General features: G+C 56.0%; 7 protein-coding genes across 7 annotated transcripts; 3 read left to right on the top strand and 4 right to left on the bottom strand.

Annotated features, from left to right (window-relative positions):
- Positions 1-542: 542 nt before the first annotated feature.
- Positions 543-2,125, top strand: INS49_009771 (uncharacterized protein; the record flags this gene model as incomplete). The annotated part of the gene is made up of 5 exons (XM_043170499.1): positions 543-561; positions 624-763; positions 820-904; positions 963-1,119; positions 1,312-2,125. The coding sequence occupies 5 exons, from the start codon at positions 543-545 to the stop codon at positions 2,123-2,125; spliced, it is 1,215 nt and encodes a 404-aa protein (XP_043025064.1).
- Positions 2,126-2,557: 432 nt separating this feature from the next.
- On the bottom strand, positions 2,558-3,223 carry INS49_009770 (uncharacterized protein; the record flags this gene model as incomplete). Its single annotated transcript, XM_043170498.1, has 4 exons — positions 2,558-2,673; positions 2,731-2,847; positions 2,933-2,956; positions 3,010-3,223. 4 exons carry the CDS (start codon positions 3,221-3,223, stop codon positions 2,558-2,560), a joined length of 471 nt encoding a protein of 156 aa, XP_043025063.1.
- A 2,083-nt stretch (positions 3,224-5,306) lies between these two features.
- INS49_009769 (uncharacterized protein) lies at positions 5,307-5,955 on the bottom strand (the record flags this gene model as incomplete). The annotated part of the gene is made up of 2 exons (XM_043170497.1): positions 5,307-5,846; positions 5,926-5,955. 2 exons carry the CDS (start codon positions 5,953-5,955, stop codon positions 5,307-5,309), a joined length of 570 nt encoding a protein of 189 aa, XP_043025062.1.
- A 1,537-nt stretch (positions 5,956-7,492) lies between these two features.
- On the bottom strand, positions 7,493-8,664 carry INS49_009768 (uncharacterized protein; the record flags this gene model as incomplete). Its single annotated transcript, XM_043170496.1, has 3 exons — positions 7,493-7,971; positions 8,291-8,392; positions 8,547-8,664. The coding sequence occupies 3 exons, from the start codon at positions 8,662-8,664 to the stop codon at positions 7,493-7,495; spliced, it is 699 nt and encodes a 232-aa protein (XP_043025061.1).
- A 708-nt stretch (positions 8,665-9,372) lies between these two features.
- On the top strand, positions 9,373-10,724 carry INS49_009767 (uncharacterized protein; the record flags this gene model as incomplete). The annotated part of the gene is made up of 2 exons (XM_043170495.1): positions 9,373-10,410; positions 10,476-10,724. 2 exons carry the CDS (start codon positions 9,373-9,375, stop codon positions 10,722-10,724), a joined length of 1,287 nt encoding a protein of 428 aa, XP_043025060.1.
- A 963-nt stretch (positions 10,725-11,687) lies between these two features.
- Positions 11,688-13,719, bottom strand: INS49_009766 (uncharacterized protein; the record flags this gene model as incomplete). The annotated part of the gene is made up of 3 exons (XM_043170494.1): positions 11,688-13,475; positions 13,564-13,655; positions 13,710-13,719. The coding sequence occupies 3 exons, from the start codon at positions 13,717-13,719 to the stop codon at positions 11,688-11,690; spliced, it is 1,890 nt and encodes a 629-aa protein (XP_043025059.1).
- Positions 13,720-15,292: 1,573 nt separating this feature from the next.
- On the top strand, positions 15,293-17,534 carry INS49_009765 (uncharacterized protein; the record flags this gene model as incomplete). The annotated part of the gene is made up of 6 exons (XM_043170493.1): positions 15,293-15,458; positions 15,661-16,091; positions 16,157-16,324; positions 16,374-16,741; positions 16,799-17,376; positions 17,467-17,534. The coding sequence occupies 6 exons, from the start codon at positions 15,293-15,295 to the stop codon at positions 17,532-17,534; spliced, it is 1,779 nt and encodes a 592-aa protein (XP_043025058.1).
- Positions 17,535-18,036: the final 502 nt, after the last annotated feature.

Raw genomic sequence — 18,036 nt, 5'->3', positions numbered from 1 at the left:
ACATACCGTCGCGATGGACGCCCGACGCAGGCAGAGTTGAGGATCACGGAGGCATGTCGACGTGGGAGAGAACTCGAGCACTACTTTTCAAGACGTTAGCTTCAGGTCGCAGACATTGGCAGTGTGGTTGTTGAAGCGCAAGTCGTGCTGAATTTCAGACTGACGTTACAATTGCAGTTTCATTCCTTTAAGGTCAAAGACTCTAGTTTGCGGTTATGGTGTTGTCATCAGGAAGACGGCGGGGAGAAGAAGAAATGTGCTCGCTTACCTCGAGTTTTGCACGCGATGCGCGTGGTTGATGTTGGGAAAGGGAAGAGATCAACTGCAGAGACTTTTTTTCTTGCCGTTTTGAAGCAAGTCGGCGGAGCCAGGTGGCCCAAGCTCCAACGCCGTTTTGCGGGGCGCTGGTCAGCTGAGTTGGCGTTTGGCCGCGACGACTCAACCGGCTGTCATTGCATCACCACGCCGCACTGAATCGCGTCGCCCTCGCTGAAGCGTAAATCGGTTCTGAGGACCAACACCACAGAAACCAATAGACCATAATGCCTGAAATCGCAGAGGGTAAGCCAATTTGAGTCATATTGTCCCCCACAACCGGAATATTGCTAATCTAATACTTCTAGTCGCGAGGTGTGTGCATTTCCTCCGCCAGCACCTGGTGGGCAAGAGGATCTCCAAGATCCAGGCTGTCGACGACAACAATGTCTTTGGCAAGGTCGGTACGAGTGGCGCAGCATTTGAGAAGGCACTGAAAGGCCGTACTGTGAGTGGGCCCACTGCGATGCCCTTCATGCAGACCAGGTCCTGAGTCCCATGCAGGTCCAGGCGGCTGGTAGTCAAGGCAAATATTTCTGGCTTCAGCTTGACCAAGCGCCACACCCTGTGATGCATCTAGGGATGACTGGTAAGTGGCAAACCATATCGAATGCTTGGGGGAATAGAAGTCAAACTGACGGGCAAAGGCTGGGTCCATATTCAGAATGATCGCACTGCGTACACCAACTACTACAAGAAAATGAACCCAGAGGAACAAGAGCAGTGGCCACCAAAATACTGGAAGTTCCAACTGGAGACGGAGGGAAGCCCAGCAGTCCGCATAGCTTTTACTGATCCCAGACGGTAAGCTCTTCTTCAGAATGATCGGCAGCTCAAGGAGGACAGGCAGACTTGCTATGCTGTCCATGCGATCACGATTCAATTCCCGAATCATTGCCCGTTGTGGAGATACGACTGTGTTCAACATCGAACTAACCCTGCATGGCCATTATTCATACCGAAGCATCGCGCGTTCATGACTGACAATTTGTCTAGGTTTGGACGTGTCCGCCTCGTCGACTATCCCGGTGACCAGATACGCAAGACCTCGCCTTTGGTGGAGAATGGACCAGACCCTGTAGTCGACAAGGACGTATTTACGGAGCAGTATCTGAGAGACAAGATGCGCAAGAAGCATGTGCCTCTCAAGGCTTTCATTTTGGACCAGGCCATGATCAGCGGTATTGGGAACTGGGTTGCTGATGAAAGTCTATACCAGGCAAGGCTGCATCCGGAACAGTACTGCGACGATTTTTCAGACGAGGAGATCAAGCGGCTTCACGATTCCATCACAGATGTCTGTCAGACAGCTTGTGACTTGCTCGCCGACTCGGACCAGTTCCCCGACCATTGGCTCTTCAACCACCGATGGGGCAAGGGCAAGAAAACGTCGAGCGCGCTACCCAACGGAGAGAAGTTGGCTTTCATCACGGTCGGCGGGCGCACAAGCTGCTATGCGCCGAGCCTGCAGAAGAAGACCGGTCTTGTCGCTCCGGGCATCAAAGAAGAGCCACTTGAGAAGGGCGACTCTGAGGAGAAGCCAAAGAAGTCCAGGGCTAAGAAGCCGAAGGTACAAGAAGCAAATGATACTGGAGGACCTGCGAAGAAGACGAACGCCAGGAAAGCCCGGGCCCAAACTGCGGATGATGACGACGACCAGCGGCCGCGGAAGAAGACCAAGGCGAAGAATGACGACGTGAAGAAAGAGCCTACGACCTCGAAGTCGAAGACCACCAGCAAGACGAATGGAGCCGCAGCTGAGAGCGATACAGGCAGAAGACGATCGGCAAGGCTCAGCAGAGGTGCCTAGAGATCGGCTTGCGGTTCTGGTTGATGACGAACCCCTCCTGGAAAGGACGAGTATCGCCGAACACCGAGGCGCGTCATACTTCTGGGGCTCCTTTTCTCCAGGACAAGGCTTCAAAGAGCTCTTCCAATTGTCAACCCAAGGCCTAGACGTCGGGATTAGAGTTCTTGTGCAAGTCGAGGCCTGTGACGAAGACTGAGCCGGGGCGGCGGAGTCTGATGGTTCTTTATTTCTCGTGTGCCGTCCTGCGAGCTCAAATTCGAATTCAACTACTTTACGAATCATCACTTCGCCCCTTGAGCACTACCCTGCGCCCCGTCAAGTTGACGATCTCAGAACTTACATGTGCATCCATCCTCGAGGCCAAAGGGCATATGATACCCTTCGGCTCAACACGTGTCCTTAGGTTCAATGTATCATATGGCCGATGAGAACCTACGGCTCAGATGGAATATCCGGCGGGAAAGTACCAAACTGCGCCATAAGATACGCTTGATCCGCCTCATCTAACTTCACGTCATCCTCCGTTCCCTGGGCCAGCATCCGGAAATCTGCAACCGTATCAGCCTTCCTAACTTGCATAGTCATGAACTTCGTGCCAGACTCACAGTCGATGTAGTATCCCGGAGTGGCAGTCATGTAAAGCTCGGCCTCCTCCGTTTTTGAGGCATTCTCGAAGTTATGAATAGCCCGGGGAGGCACGACCATCAGATCACCAGGCGAGACTAGGACTGGGTCAGCAACTTGTCTGCCTCACTGCAAGACCTGAACGGGGCTTTCGGGGTAGCCACTTGCCGTCAAGGCTCCCACCGGGGACAATGAACCGGACAGTCCCTAGGCCACAGCACGTCAGCAATAACTCAATACTTTGCAGTGGACCACCGCACCCTTTGTCACGAAGAACAGCTCGTCGTGGAACCGATGCCAGTGCATGGGCGGGCCTGAGACGCCAGGCGGGATCATCAAGAGCACTGCGCCAACGCGGTTGTCTGTGTGTGATCCGTCCTCGAAGACATAGCAGGTGATTGGACCGAGCGTGAGGACCTCGGCGTCGTCCTTGCGATACAGCTTCACGGGCGCCGGGCCGCGGTTGGGGGGCATCCTGAGTCCGTTGTGCCAAGACGGCCGGTATAGCAAGCAAGGGGGAGGGGATATGCAATTATTCTGAAAACTTAAAATCCCTATGAGCTGTCGTCTTGGTTTACCATCGCGTAGGCTTCGAGCTCGCTTGAGGATGTGCGGTGACACACGCATGTGTTTTTGGACTATCTCCTGGAATGCATGTGAGTGTTTCGTCCGACCTCCCCTAGCCGCCCGGTTGCTTGCGCTTTGACTTGACGGTAAACCGCACATGTCTAATACGGAGAGATGACGTCGTTCTGATAGTGATTGTTAATTGACAGTGCTCAATGTGCCTGTTTGTTGATAATTGGATGGCTCCTTGGACCATGGAATGGCAACGCAGGGTGAGAAGCACATCGCTCGCGATCCTTACTCAACCCTGTGAGCTCGGTATTCGCCCGCTTCTGAGCACTCACCATCCTCTAAGGAGCAGAAATCAGAAATAAATTTCAACAAGCGAGACCCTGGTGGTCGTAAACCAAATGGCGTTCATCTTGTGGAAGGAGAAGCATGTGCTGATAGGCGGAGGACATCCCTTATCTTCCTGGAAGTGCTGCTGTTGACGAGACGTTGGATCTGCACGCATGGCATCCTGCCTAACCCAAACAGAGTGTCTCATTAACCTCGCGTGGAGAACTGGCGTGATTTTCGTGAGGGTGCAGAAGCCTGTTCAAAAGCTACTCACGGATGCCAGAACCCAAGGAAGCAGATGCAGCTCCATGCCCGGTAGAGTGCCTGAGCACTCTAAACTGCCGGGTAGTACTTGGTTGTGCTGGCATAGCAAGGCTCGTGGGCTCTGCACCGCTTGGTAGGCGAGCAAGTACGCATGCGGTGACTGAAGAGCCATGCCGATATTGGGAGGGGGTTCAGCCGCTGCAACGGCGCGCGGCAGATGGCCAAATGGAAGCCCATTACGGCAGTGGCGTCGTTGTCGTCGCCGCCGCCGCCGAAACTGGCGCCTCTCTGCTCCGTGGGCCTTTCACACGACCACGAGAGGACGTGGCAACGAGCTCCCTGCGCCCGGATAATGACCAAGTGCCAGGCACGATACTCATCATGTCTGAGCAAGAAGCGACACAGCACATCAACAAATGAACAAGAAAATGGGTAGATCGGGAAGACTTCCGGGTCAATGTCCCGGCAACCGGGTGAGGCTCGCCGGAAGCAGGCATCCGGACAGCCCCCGCTGGATATCCACCCTGATGTCGACGTCGTCTCCGCTGCGAACTCTATCGGAGGGGACAAGCCTGCCAGGGAGAAACACAGCCCACTCATTGAGACAATTCCTTGGGTTCAACAACCGGCCCCGGGACTCTCGATTGACGTCGTCGGAGACGAGAGACATCATCGCGAAGGATGTGGGTCGCCGAGTGAATCTTTAGATTCTAGCAGGTTTCCGTATGGTTGTGGGGATAGTCCAAGCAATCCACCAGGCAGGTTTGAGAAATATTTGAATTATGACTTCCGATGCTCTCTGGTAGATAGATGATGTGTCTATTTTAAACTTGACCCGACAACTTGAGAGCTCGGATGATGACGCACCTTCCTAAGGTACGTAGGTGGGCATAGCTGTGACTCGTTCTATAGGGAATGCATGCGGGAGTTGATCACTCAGAACGTGAAATGGGTATCGTTCGTGCCTAATAGCGCTATGCCTAAAAGCAAAATGTGCCTGCGTGCAGCAATGGGAACAACCGAAATGCTGAGCCCGAAGCCCCCAAAATGAACTCCTTGAATGCTGCTGTACTGTGATGCCGGACTGCCTCAAAGCAGATATGCCCGCTGAACTCCTGTGTTGCGTTTATCTTTCCCACCGAAGCCAAACTGCCCAAGCGGCGATGTGTGAAAAAAAAAAAAAAAAAAAAAAAAAAAAGGCAGGAACGCCGTTATGAATGCCCCGTGACATATGAGATGACCTGCTTGTTGCCTTGTTTATCCAATCTGCTTGACACCGAGACCGAGATAGTGCAAATGAAAGCCAGAGTGAGACATGGTAGTACGCCTCCCGTTTCGTAGTGTTGTTTGATGAGCGTGCTCCAGGCCGAGACATGGTGTTTGCAATTTATTCCTTCTGATGCTGGAACCCAACCGAGTATCGGAACTCTTGGGTGTCCCATTGTATCGGGATGATGGTGAGGATGTTGACGAATGGTCTGCCGTCCTTCTTGAAGTTCGTGATCTCAGTCTGGTGCTCCTTGTTGGTCTTGACGGCCTCGCGCATCTCCTTGATCGTCCTGTGGTCGACGTATTTGCGGGCTGAGCGTGGCTTGACGTTCCCCCCAGGTGCCTGCAGGAAGCGGCAGTTCTTGCCCCTGATGTCGTTCATCCGGTAGCCCGTCATCTCCATGAAGGGATCTGAGGCGTAGACGATGGGGGCGTCGGGCAGTGCCAAGTCGCAGACGAGGAGCGCGACGGAGCAGTCGATGGGGCCCAGGTCGATCTGTGGGTTGGGCCTGGCGAAGATGCGGAACAGGACTGTCATGACGTCCAGCCCGCTCGGGGCATAGAGCCCGGGATAGATCAGAGGATCCGAAGTGGTGGATTTTTCAGTGCATTGTGCGACTTGAGCCTCTGTCGACGTGCCGTTCTGTGTGAATCGGTACTGTAGACTTGTGTGTTAGTATACTTGTTTCTTCTGATGGTATGGCCGAGGGACCATCATCAAGAGCCAGTAATCCTACCTCTAGTGCGCATGATTCCCAAGGATTCATCGTCGTGGAGTGGGAAACAGGGGTTGGAGAAGGAGACGGGACTTGGTCACGGCGACACAACATCTTCCAATTCCAACGCAGTGGAGCGAAAGGGTAAGAGTAGGGAGGAGAGGAGAAAAGCGTGCCCTCTAAAGGAATCTACGGAGACATTGGGAACCTGTCGGATAGGCACTTGCCCAGTTGTGAGAGTAGTGCACGTAAGAGATCGAGATCACAGCAGAAGCTCACATAACCCGCAACTCCGAGAGTTTGAGCACCAGGTTAGACGGAAGAGGGACAGAGAGATGGAGAGATCGTGGAGCGGGCTAGAGCTTCATCCGGTAATCGTGTGTTAGTATGTACTATGTAGACTACTGTGCGGTGTGGTGGGCGGATGGGCTGCCGACGGGATGGGAAAGTCGAGCGGCAACAAGCGAAATGGGTCCCGAAATGCGATCGCATTTCGATGGCTGGACCGGCATCTGCCATGATCGCGGCAAGATCATGTAGGCCGAGCGATCGGGGCCGCAGCAGCAAACATGGAATAATCAGTATAGTCTACCACATACACGCTAGCACCGAGCAAGGCCCCAGCCTGCAAATCAGCCTAGCTCTGAGTAGAAGTCGCCCTCTTCTTCCCCCCGTGCCCCCTTCTGCACCCGCATCCACTTTCTCGTTATTGCTTTGCTTTCTCTGTGCTGTGCATGCGAGCACGCTGCTTCCAGGTGACAAGGCAGGGATGTGTCTCGTGCTGTGGGTGGCGGATGGCTTGACGGACAACTTTATTGTCACCCGTCTCTAACTAGGAAACAGACAGCCGCGGAACGGCTTGACGAGCTCACAGTTGCGGAATTAGTCAGGGCGGGAAAAGTGAGCTGATCACGGTGTCAGCTGGACAAAGCATTGACAGAAGCACGCAGGAAACCCCCTGGGGCGGGTTGACGGAACCGGGCGGATTGACATCGTGGCCCAGGCTGACGGGGAGTCGATGAGTGACGATCGTCGTGGAGGGCAGACGTCGTTCAGATCTGGAGCTACTGCCGTATCCTGCCTAGCTGGGCTGCCCAGGATCCAGAGGGGGGGGGGGCGATCTGTACGGACGTTCCGCCGGTCAGGTACGATAAAATAGTGGGGCAACCCGCTCAGAGACTTGGAGAACAGCGATGTCAAGCCGATCGAGCAACAACGGTCGCCTGCTGCCCAGCCTCACGTCTCGTGAAGATTCACTGATATCTGCTGTTAAACGGTACATGACAAGCAAAAACACACCTCATCTGATCTATGCGAAGCCACATCTTAAAACCGTTCCGGCTGTCAGGGAAAGAGCGACACATCACTGCATGTGGCCGCACGCCCGGGGGGCCGGACACATGGGATACTTGGCATACTACGGCGCAGTACATGGCCGCCCACCTAAGCTACTACGGCAACCCAAGTCTCCGGAGACGGGCTGCTGAGTCGTTTGGCCCCTGGGACATTCCGCCCTCCCCCTGTCTCTCACCCTGTGCGACCACCCCCCTACTTGTTGCTTTTCGCGGCAGCACGACGCCATAGCCCCTCATTCTCGAACTGCCTTCAGGAGTTTATACTCCGTCGCGGGCGTCCAGGCCCAAGCAATGAGGCTCAAGTGGTAGGCAGACGGCTTGCCGTCCTCACCCCACAGCTGGTCCTCGGAGATGTCGTCGTCCCCCCCAGGCGCGAGCTTGCTCAGCGCAGTCGTCCTCGCCTTGTCCCAGTCGGCTTCTCCCGGCTGGCTCTCGTCCACCAGCGTGTTCGCGAGGCGCTTCCTGGGCTCAAGCTCGACGTACATATCGGCAAAGGTGGTGTCGACGCCCTTGGCCTTCTTCAGCAGCGGAAGCACCGTCTCCATGGTCTTCTTTCCCAGGACGGGCTTGAACTCGCGCTGCTCGGACTTGGCCTTGGGATACGTCTCCTTGAGCCACTTCTCAAACACGGCTTGGGCTGCCTTGATGTCATCTGTCTTCTTGGGATGGTGCTTGGCCCTGTTGAACATCGTGTTGATGGTCTGACGCTGGTCTACGATGTTTCTGGTCAGCACGTGTGCCCCACAGCACGGCAGCATTCCCAAAAACAGTCACGAATGACATCTCTTCCGAGGGGGCCGTGCCGTCCCTTAGTTGCTGCTGCTCCAGAACCCCGTACTATGACATATGCACGATAAATCGCGTGGACCTGTCGAGCTGCCTTTCCCGGGGCGTTTGCACACAGACAGTGGGACCACCCAGGTAGCTTACCACCTGACGGGTTGCCACCCAAGGAACAGAGTTCAACGGACCAAGGTATTTGACACCTGCACTTGACAGGTTGAGGGGCTAATGAAGAGAGGGTTGCTTACAGGTCAGGCTTCTCTTGGAAACAAGTTCGATGGTCTTATTTGCCGTCTCCACATCTTTAAAACCCGTCCCCTTGAGTGTAGTCTCCGGATTATCATCAGTGTCTATGTGACAATAAGGTTAGTAACCTTTTGAACAGGGAGGTAAGAGTGGCGCGAATGTGGCTTGGTAGGCGAGAGTTACGCTCTTTCAATTACATAAACCTTAAATCCAACGAGGGACGGAGCGACAGTCATTTGTGCGTTAGACCATACTTACACAGATGCGACTGCTTCGGATCTTTGGAGGACTGGCCTTCCTTTCCATCCTTCTTGCCACCCTTCTTGGACAGTGGGTCGGCCCGGTTGTTCTGCTTCTTCGAGGGTGCTTTGGCCATTTTGTTGACACTGAGCGGTGTTGCTGGGGCTGATACGGATGGGTGTAAGGTGCAGCTGTGGCTGAGAACAAATGTTTTCACAACGCTGCCCTGCCGAGTTGATATAACAAAACAGGTACTGGCGGTGCCTGTGCGAGGCAACGGGGCGCCTGAAAGCGGTCAATATCTTTTTATTATTACCATGAGAAGCCCCTGGCGTTTATGTGCAGGGTACTGGCAGCCCCTTCGTCATGAATGGACGGCCTCTCTGGATGCCCACAAACGGAGCCTGTTCCAGAGTCGACAAAGGCGGCTTTGATTAGCTGCCCATGGCTGAGGTTGGGGCTTTTGATGTCATAGCTGCCCAGGCACTGGTGGGCAGACACCAAGGGGGAGCTCCAGCCTGCAGGGTTGCATGGTCCTTTTTTAGCCAACGCGTTCGAAGCTTACAGGTCTAGGTGCAACGACGCGACGCGCTTGCACCCTGGAAAGTTCCCCACTGATGATCGGCCTTAACTTATCGCAGAAACACCGCGATTCCTGGCATTAAGGCGCCAAATGACCATTCAATTCGTACCGCTCTGTTAGTCACTCCGTCGCCTTGCCGGTGGCAGATTTTCTTTCGCCACAATATCCATCTGGAGGGCGAGACGCGCACGCGAAGCCCTCCCCGCCAAACCCTCGCAGCCAAAGCACCCAAATTCCCATCCCACCGATCCACACCTCACAATGCTCGGCTCCCAGCGACGTCCAGGGCGCCCTGCAAATCACCGGCCGCGACAGTCTCGGCCCAACCAGCACGACTCCCTGGACCTCCCGCCGTACGAGCCACCGAATTGCCCTCTCACGGACGACCACAAGCGCCAGCTGCACGATTTCTGCACGGGCCGCATCAACGACACATACGAGAAGCAGATAGCCCAGTCCGCCCAGCTTCTCAGCCAGAGTGTATACGGCATCAACGAGCGGGTGACGAATCGTAGGAAGACAGCCGCGCAGAATGCAGAGAGGGCCGCCAAGAGGAAGCACGGCGGCGACGACGGGGAGGGCGACGACGAGGCCGCCGCCGCCGCCGAGAGGGCAGAGGGCGAGGTGCGGGAGCTGGAGGGGGAGGTCCTCGACCTGGCCACTCAGATCGAGGAGGCCATGAGGGAGGCGCTCGACATGCAGGCTACGGTGGAGGACGAGAAGAGCACCCTGAGGGGGCTGCCCGAGCTGGTGGTGGCGCGGCAGCAGGGCGTCGTGGAGCAGGCACAGCAGGACCGGGAGGCCGACGAGGAGGACGCCGACCCTCCCGAGATCCCCGGGGTGCCCCTATTCGACGTCCTCAGGGAGGCGTGCGGCGCCAAGGCCGCGGAGTACGACAGGCTGAGCCCCTACGACAAGTACGCGGCCAATAACAAGTACATCGACTTCAGGCAGTCGTGGCACGAGGGCCTGTACCAGAACCCGGACGACATCCCGCTCCCCGATGCGACGAGGTGGTTCGACCGGGACGGCCGGCCCAGGCTCGAGACCCGCAGGGACGAGCATCGGGTTGATGCCGATGGGGATGAGGATATGGATGGCGACGAGGACGACGACATACAGATTGCGCGCGAGAAGAGGAGCTTCAGGTGTCCGCTCTCGCTCGCGGTGATACAGGAGCCGTACACGTGCAGGCTGTGCAAGCACTTCTTTGAGAAGAGCGCCATCACGGAGTACATCAAAGGGGGCAACGGTAGGGGCCGAGTGGCTCAGTGCCCGGTGCCTGGTTGCCACGTCGAGGTGAGTCCACCCTGTCGCCGCGCGTTTCTACCTCGATTGACTGACTGACTGACACTGCCCGCCAGAATATGACGCTTCAGGACCTCTACTTCGACGAGGTGCTACTGCGCAGGATCAAGCGCGCCGAGCAGGCGGAAAGGGAAGCGGAAGCGCGGTCCTCAGATCAGGAGGAAGAGGACGACGAGACCATAGGGGGAGACGAGGAGGGAGACTCGCGTATCAGCCGTACCAGCCGTGCGAGCATGGCCAAGAGGGTCAAAGCAGAGCGTCGTGGAGGCGACGAGGATGAAGCTGATGATGACGGTTCAGCGTAAGGGGCGCCCAGGCAGACTTGGACCTTGCTTGGCTTCGACAGAGGCCGGAACATAATGATACCCACACTATTTTGCATCACTTTGGTGCTCTTACGCTTCACTTGAAAGTCCCCCGGCTGCAACCCCACAGGCACAGGGTGCCAGACACGTCAGGGCACCAGGCTTGAGAAAGATTGCTCGACATCTTCTCATGACCGAGCTAACTGCAGCTGCCCTTCACTCATCTGAACGGATGGCAAGCCACAGAACAGATCGTCGTAAGTCGCCGAGTGTGATGTGAGATATCTGTTTTGTTTTTGAAATATCAGGCTGTGGGCCACTTCGGAGTAGGTCTCTGAGGGATGGCCTCTAGTAGGTAACCTTCTCTGGGGCGTTCTCCTTGGGATGATTACCTAGGACAAGAAACCTGGAATAACCCACTTCGTGCTCCCTTCGATGGGTTAACCTCTAATGGTTCAACCTTCTATAGTTAACCTCCCGTGGGAGAATCTCCCGTGGGATAGTCTCCTATAGGACACCCTCCTGTGGGATAGTCTCTTATAGGATTACCCCCCTGTGGGATACCTTCCTGTCGGATACCCTCCTGTAGGACACCCTCCTACAGGATATTGTCCTGTGGGATAATTTCCGTGTGGGAACCTTCTTCTGGGATGAATTGTTGGTATAGTCAGTCTGAGTGGTGGATATCTTAAAAGGTTCGAATGCATATTCCCGGTCCAGCCCACATCAATTGAAAGAAATCCTCTGCCCGACTCCAAGCTATGCTCGCAATGATCCCCATTCATACACCTGGCATGGTAGCAAGCCCAATACTGTACACCAGACTGATCGTATTGCTAAAACGTGCCTGACTCCCAAATCCACCTTTTTTCTAGACTGGGAGGTCTAACAACCTCCGGAGCAGTCGCTTCTTCTTGGTATTGTTCCTGGGTTCCAGTCATTCCTTTCGACACTTCCTCCCAGTTAACCAGACGACCCGACAGTCGAGCGCCGCCATATCACCAGAGCCGCGATTGCGGCGCAGGCGGTCGCGCCCAACGCAACATACAGACTCGTCATATCCGGGGGCGGCTCCTCACTCTTCGGGAAGCCGGAGCTGGGGTTCGTCGCAGCCTCGGCCAGCGCGACGAAGAGCTCGCTGATGCTCTCCCACGTGACACTCACATGGAGCGGGGTGGGCATCATCAGGCCGTGGGTGTACGCATCAGGCTGCATCTCGCAGCGCTGCGTGGTCTTGTCCTTGTCGGCCTTGAGGGCTACATAAATAGAAGGCAGCTCGTCGAGCTGCGGAAACTTCTGGCGGAGCTCGACGATGTGGGAGAACGAGTCCGGATCTGATGAGTCGTACGTGTAGCAAAGGAGGTCGCAGGCATCGAGCTTCGCGCGGTTTTCGAGAATGGCAGGCTCGAGCTCGCCAAGCTCCTCGAGGATGAGGTAGCATTGCTTTCCACCCTGAAGCTCGACGCTGTTGACAGCCCGCCTGGGCTTGATGGTAGGGCGGTGGAGAGCGTCAAAGGGCCGGCTTAAGAAGGCGTCCATGAGAGACGACTTCCCAGCCCCTGATGCGCCGAGGACATAGCACAACACAACGCCTCGCTCGACCCGGCCTGGTCGCTTCCTACGCTTCCGTGCCTTGGTTACCTTTAACGCGCTAGTGATCGACTCCTTGGGGTTCGAGGCCTCGAAGCCAAGATAGGCCAGGTACTCAAGCGTCGTCTTTGGCTCAAGGAAGGTAGTCATGCTCCACTGTGCGAGCCAGCCCTGCAGCGTGATGTGTCCGGCTTCATTGCGGACTGTGGGTGAAGGGAAAGAAGCGTCGGTCCATGACTGGGGTAGGCCGGGTGTGGGGCGAAACAATGCCGCCAGTTCCTCGCTGTTGAGTCCCCCGTCATTGTCCTTGTCGAAGGCTATAAAGAGGTCTACGAAGAAGCGATATCCGGCAGGGCTCAGCTCCGCCGAGGCGTATTCGGGGACATCAAACTTAGGACGGAGGAAGTTGTCCTCCAGACTGAGGCTGTCAGTGTAGTGGTGCTTCCGCAAAATGATCCATATCGTCTCGTGCCGGCCCTTCTCGGCGTACATCCTATTCAGGCGGAGAAACCCTTCCAAATCTACACCTTTCTCCAGGTTGGTGCCGGGCGACACCTTGCTGACAGTCAATTTGATGTTGTCCAGGTCTTCCTGCGACAAGGGCCGCTCGAAAGACTTGGCCTGGAAATCATGCATCTCCTGGTCGTTGAGGTAGCCGTCCTGGTCCTTATCGCTCAGGTAGAATATCCTCCGTAGCGCTGATGCACAGGCAGGCTTGAGGTTGCCTTCTTTGTAATCGAAGAGCGGTGCAATCGGGTGGGTAACGGCCTTCTGGCAGAGGAAGAAGACCTCGTTCACATTGCGGTGCTCCCGGGCACTCGTCCTGATGCAGGAGTCAATCTCACGGAACTCGTGCATTACGGGCAGTATCTCCTCGTCGACAACCTGGGCTGTATTGCCATCTCCCGTCAGGTCCGACTTGTTCGCGCACAGCACAACAGGGACATTGACGCCGAGGGAGCGGAAATAGGGCATCCAGAAGAGCGCAACCCTCTCGTAGCTGTAGTGGTCGGAGTAGACGAGGAGTATGACATTGGACTTTCTGATCTCTTTCCGCAGGGTGTTGCGATCCTGCGGGCGCGCAGATGTGTCGACGATGGTGGTAGTGACGTTCTCTGGGGTCCCTATACTCGGCGGGAGGGATATCTGGGGCAGGACGGCCTGTGTATATGCAAAGGTCAGCGGGGCTGTCGGGTGGACTGGGAGACTCCGGCACGAATGGCCATAGAAAGGGCCGACAGCCACTCACTTGGATCTTGTTGGAGACGAAGACATCCTTCACAAGCGATGCGATCAGGCTAGATTTCCCTGTCCCCTCGTCACCGCACACACAGATGCGCACTGATGACCAGAAGTTAGAGATTGATCATGTAGGGATTCGCATGGGTGACGGACCTGTCGCCATGGCAGCTAAGGTGGCGGAGACGGCGGAGGAGCTTCGAGGATGTGCTCATGCCATTCCGGGTGGCGGATTGGCGGCGACGTGATACCTGGACGTTCCTGCAGACGACGAGCGATCACAATCACAATCACAATCACGTATGCTGATGGTGGACAGCCAGACTGGAACACGGCGTGCTGTGTGGTAGGAGCGGGAGAGCAACAAGCAACGGAGGATGTGGTGTTGGTGGTGGGCAGAGGTGTGGGAAAGCTACCCACATTTGTCTAAGTCAGTAGTGCATGTGCTACGTAAAGGTGGTAGCTCTCAGCAATTTCCGAGAGCTTCGCAGCCAACCACGAAGCTGCTCAACGGAGGCGTGGCGGCGGGTAATAAGTCACATTGCATTTTTGGGGCCCATCTCGTCCACTTCCTCTGTTGCTGGCCCCAAATGCTCTGGACTTGATCGACTCCTCTCTCTCACGCGCGGAGAGAATGCACATTGTTTTGTACCCAGGGGTAGCTAGCTACTTGGATCCGCACCAAGGCGGGCAATTGCCACACATTCGTCCGTAGTAGTCTTCTGATTCTCCCTGGTTCGCAGCCACGCCATGTGCCGCTGGTGCTGTGTCAGAAGCAGTGAGGATGGCCATGTCCACGGTACCTGGGCAGTTTGCTTACTGTTGCTGCATCAGTTGAATATTGTAATGGATCTGCAACAGACTTGGGTCATACCTATACATCTATACCGTATCTACCTAGGTAGATGCTGAATAGACCAGCGGATCTCTTACGTGCAGCCTGGCAGGTCGCGACAAATCCCAGCAGCCCCGTGGCCTTCTCCAAGCCCCAAGCTTCCCCTCACTCCTCAATGTTCTACCCCACACGATCCATGTGGATGACAGTAGTGTAGGGATCACGTCCAATTCCCAAGGCTGATCCCCAGGATCAGGGGCTACCGACACGACGGGCCCAAGGTCCAACGGGTCCCGAGGTCTGGTCTTTCCTTCTACCTGCCATCTCGCCGAGCGCACGACGTCGTCTCGTCGCTTCCATTCTTCCCCACGCCCATTTTGTAAATAGTTCTCGACATTCACTCCTCCTCACTGCCAGCGACCACCTCGAGCCCTTCCAGAATCGTGAATGCGCAATTGGGCCCTCGTCCGTCCGATCCGTCCCCCTTCGGCCAGGAACGACATCCGTAATTGGCAGGTCAATCGACGTTGCGCCAGCCCAACCCAACGACCTGTCAGACCTCCTGCATCGGTCGTACTGTGGCTGCCACACTGCTCCTGTGCATACATAGTCTAGTTGAGGTATCCTTCGAATCCGCCAACAAACTTCGGCCGCGGCGAGCACCGGCTCAAGCGACACCGTCCGAGGACTGCCTGTCGTTATATTGCGCGCCCACCAGGGTTCCGCTCTTTGCATGGGGCTCAACCCATAGATAAACACACCCTTGGAGACAAACATCCCGCCAAGAAAGCATCCAGTACCACCCTCAGGAGCTCACTCGTCCCACCAGCGCCATGTTGTGAGCTTATGTCCCATTCATTATCTCGTCTTCTTTATCACTGCCCCCCTCCGCCAGCACTACAATATGACGGACGTCTCGCTGATCACTGCACTCAGCGTCCTACCGCCTCCCCCGCGCTATCCTACCCAGGCCGCATACAATGCCGCCGTCGGCGCTGGCCATATCCCGCCCATGATCGAGACCAACAATATTCTCTCAAACCCCGAGGACCACTTCCTGGTCGGAGAGGGTGAGCTCGCCCAGTCTCTTCCCGCATTTCGCGGCCCCGCGGGAGCTTCCTCAGCTTGTGCGCGACCCCAGGCTAAGCCGGTGTGACATATCACAGGTACCTATGTCCTCAAAGAAGACTTGCACCTTGCGACTCCTCCTCCACATCCGTCGGAGGCGCCCGTGATCAACCCAAACCCCGCTCGCCACGAACCCCCAGCCAGCCACCGCTGGGACGAGCGTGTCTTTGATCAACCTCGACGCCCGCCCGTCCCCACTCCAGTACAGGGGCGTCACAGGGACGGGACTCGGGCAGTCAAGTATACAGGAACACCCACATGAGGACAACTCGAGGGATCCGACCATCAGCGGCAGTGAAGGCAGGGCAAATTCTAGCGATGCGCCTTTGTCATTAGGCTCGGCCCCCGCGTTCGGGGAGGGGACGGCGTTGCTCGTGGCGCCGAATTCCAAGGATGCTAACAAGCGGAAGAAGCCGAAGAACAACATGACAAAAAGCAACTCTTCATTTATCAGCAGGGTCATCGTCAACGAGGGACTTAGCAAGAGGATGCAGGAGCGCCCGTCGGACGGGGTCTTTGCCTTTGCGAACATCAACCGCGCATTCCAGTGGTTGGACATGTCGGCTCCTAACAAGGTTGGTTTATCCTGCCTCCTCGCTGTAGAAGGGCTCGTGGGTCGATTTGTGCTGACGATGCGCAGGCCGAGTATCTGACCAAGGTGCTTTTCACAAAGGCGCATTGTCTTTGCCATGATGTGAACCATATCACGAAGAGCACAAGCCATATTGACGTGATTATGGGTTTCTCCACTGGCGAAGTAATATGGTGGGAAGCCACCTCACAGCGATACGCGCGTTTGAATAAGAATGTAGGTTCCTCAGCTGCGTGCTCATTTAGGTCTAAGCTGACGGCGATAGGGCGTAATAAACGGAACTCCCGTCTCCCAGATTAAATGGATACCAGGTTCAGAGACCCTGTTTCTTGCATCACATATGGATGGATCTCTGGTGGTCTACGACAAGGAGAAGGAGGATGCCATCTTTTCGTCGGAACAGGAGAACGGCGAGGTCGAGGCGACAAACGGTACAAACGGGGTCCATACCTCTAGGAACGGCATCCAGGTCCAGAAGTCGGTCAACTCAAAGAACCAAAAATTTAACCCGGTCGCGGCATGGAAGCTCTCAAACCAGCGGATCAATGCCTTCGCCTTCTCACCAGATAACCGGCGACTGGCTGTTGTGTCAGAGGACGGCTCGTTAAGGATCATCGATTACCTTAAGGAGGAGTAAGAAGCCCGCTGCCAGTGCCATGCGAGTCTTGTGTGAACTGACCCATTAAGTAGATTGCTCGATCACTTCCACTCCTACTACGGCGGTCTCATCTCCGTTTGCTGGTCACCAGACGGTAAATACGTCCTCACCGGCGGGCAGGACGATCTCATTTCGATCTGGCACGTCCCCGAGTCCGTTCTCATTGCGCGGTGCCAAGGCCATCACTCATGGGTGACGTCCGTCGCCTTTGACCCATGGCGCTGCGACGACAAGAACTACCGCTTCGGCAGCGTCGGCGAGGACCGCCGGCTGTGCCTCTGGGACTTCAGCGTCGGCATGCTGCACCGGCCCAGGGCCGGGACCGGCGCCGGCGCAGCATCAGTCCGCCAGCGAGGCTCGATTGCTTCTAGGTTGACTACATCGCAGCTCACACGCGCCGAGACACAAGGAACTTCTGCGAGCAGAGTACGGTCCAACTCGGCGATTTCCGCAAATGGCGATGGGGAGGACGACTTTAGGGGGCCGCACGCTGTTGAGCCAAGGGCAAGCACTGCAATACTGCCACCTGTGCTGACAAAGGTTGTGGACGCGGACCCGTTGTGCTGGTTGGAGTTCACAGAGGAGGCTATTGTCACGAGCTGCAAGTCGGGTAAGTGAAACGGCGCCTGGACCTTCGTATTGTTTCGTTCGTCCCATCCCATGTTTTTGCTCCGCCAACTGACCCTCTCTTTCCCTCAAGGACACATCCGCACCTGGAACCGCCCGTCAGACTCGACGGCCCCTGTCGGTGAGACCTCGGCCAGTTGAGAAAGTGAGAAAATTTGTTGGGATGGCATCAGCTTTGGGAGTCGGTCCGCCCAAAGTCAAGTAGCAGGTTTTTTGGCTATGCCATATCCGCTATGCCCTTCAGGGACATGTGAGACCAAGTAAATAGGGACAGCGAATCCAGGCACGAATCCCAGGCCTTGCATAACCACTACAAAGTCTTTTCACATGCTTTCTGATTTACGGTTCGGATTGTGGCCGATAGAGTTGTCACTGCTGTGCCTGAATGTCCCCACCGCAGGGCTTTGGGTCCGCTCTGGATGGGAGGGGCGTCTTTCACTGCATATGTGTGCGTGTTTGTCTGTGTTTTATTGGCAAGCCCCTTCCCGCGCCGCCATGGCTCCGGTTCGAGCCGCAGAGTCCTACATGCGTTGATCTCGGACCCACACCAGCTGGTCGAGAACGTGCAAGTCCTTTGACTCAAGACACGCCGGCCTGGCAAGCTGCCAGCGGGAGAGGCTCACGGAATGTCGCCGAGGAAGCT

The sequence above is a fragment of the Diaporthe citri genome (assembly GCF_014595645.1).
Source record: "Diaporthe citri strain NFHF-8-4 chromosome Unknown scaffold_4, whole genome shotgun sequence".
NCBI classification, from domain to species: Eukaryota; Fungi; Ascomycota; class Sordariomycetes; order Diaporthales; family Diaporthaceae; genus Diaporthe; species Diaporthe citri.
This window is presented reverse-complemented; position numbering and strand designations above follow the sequence as displayed.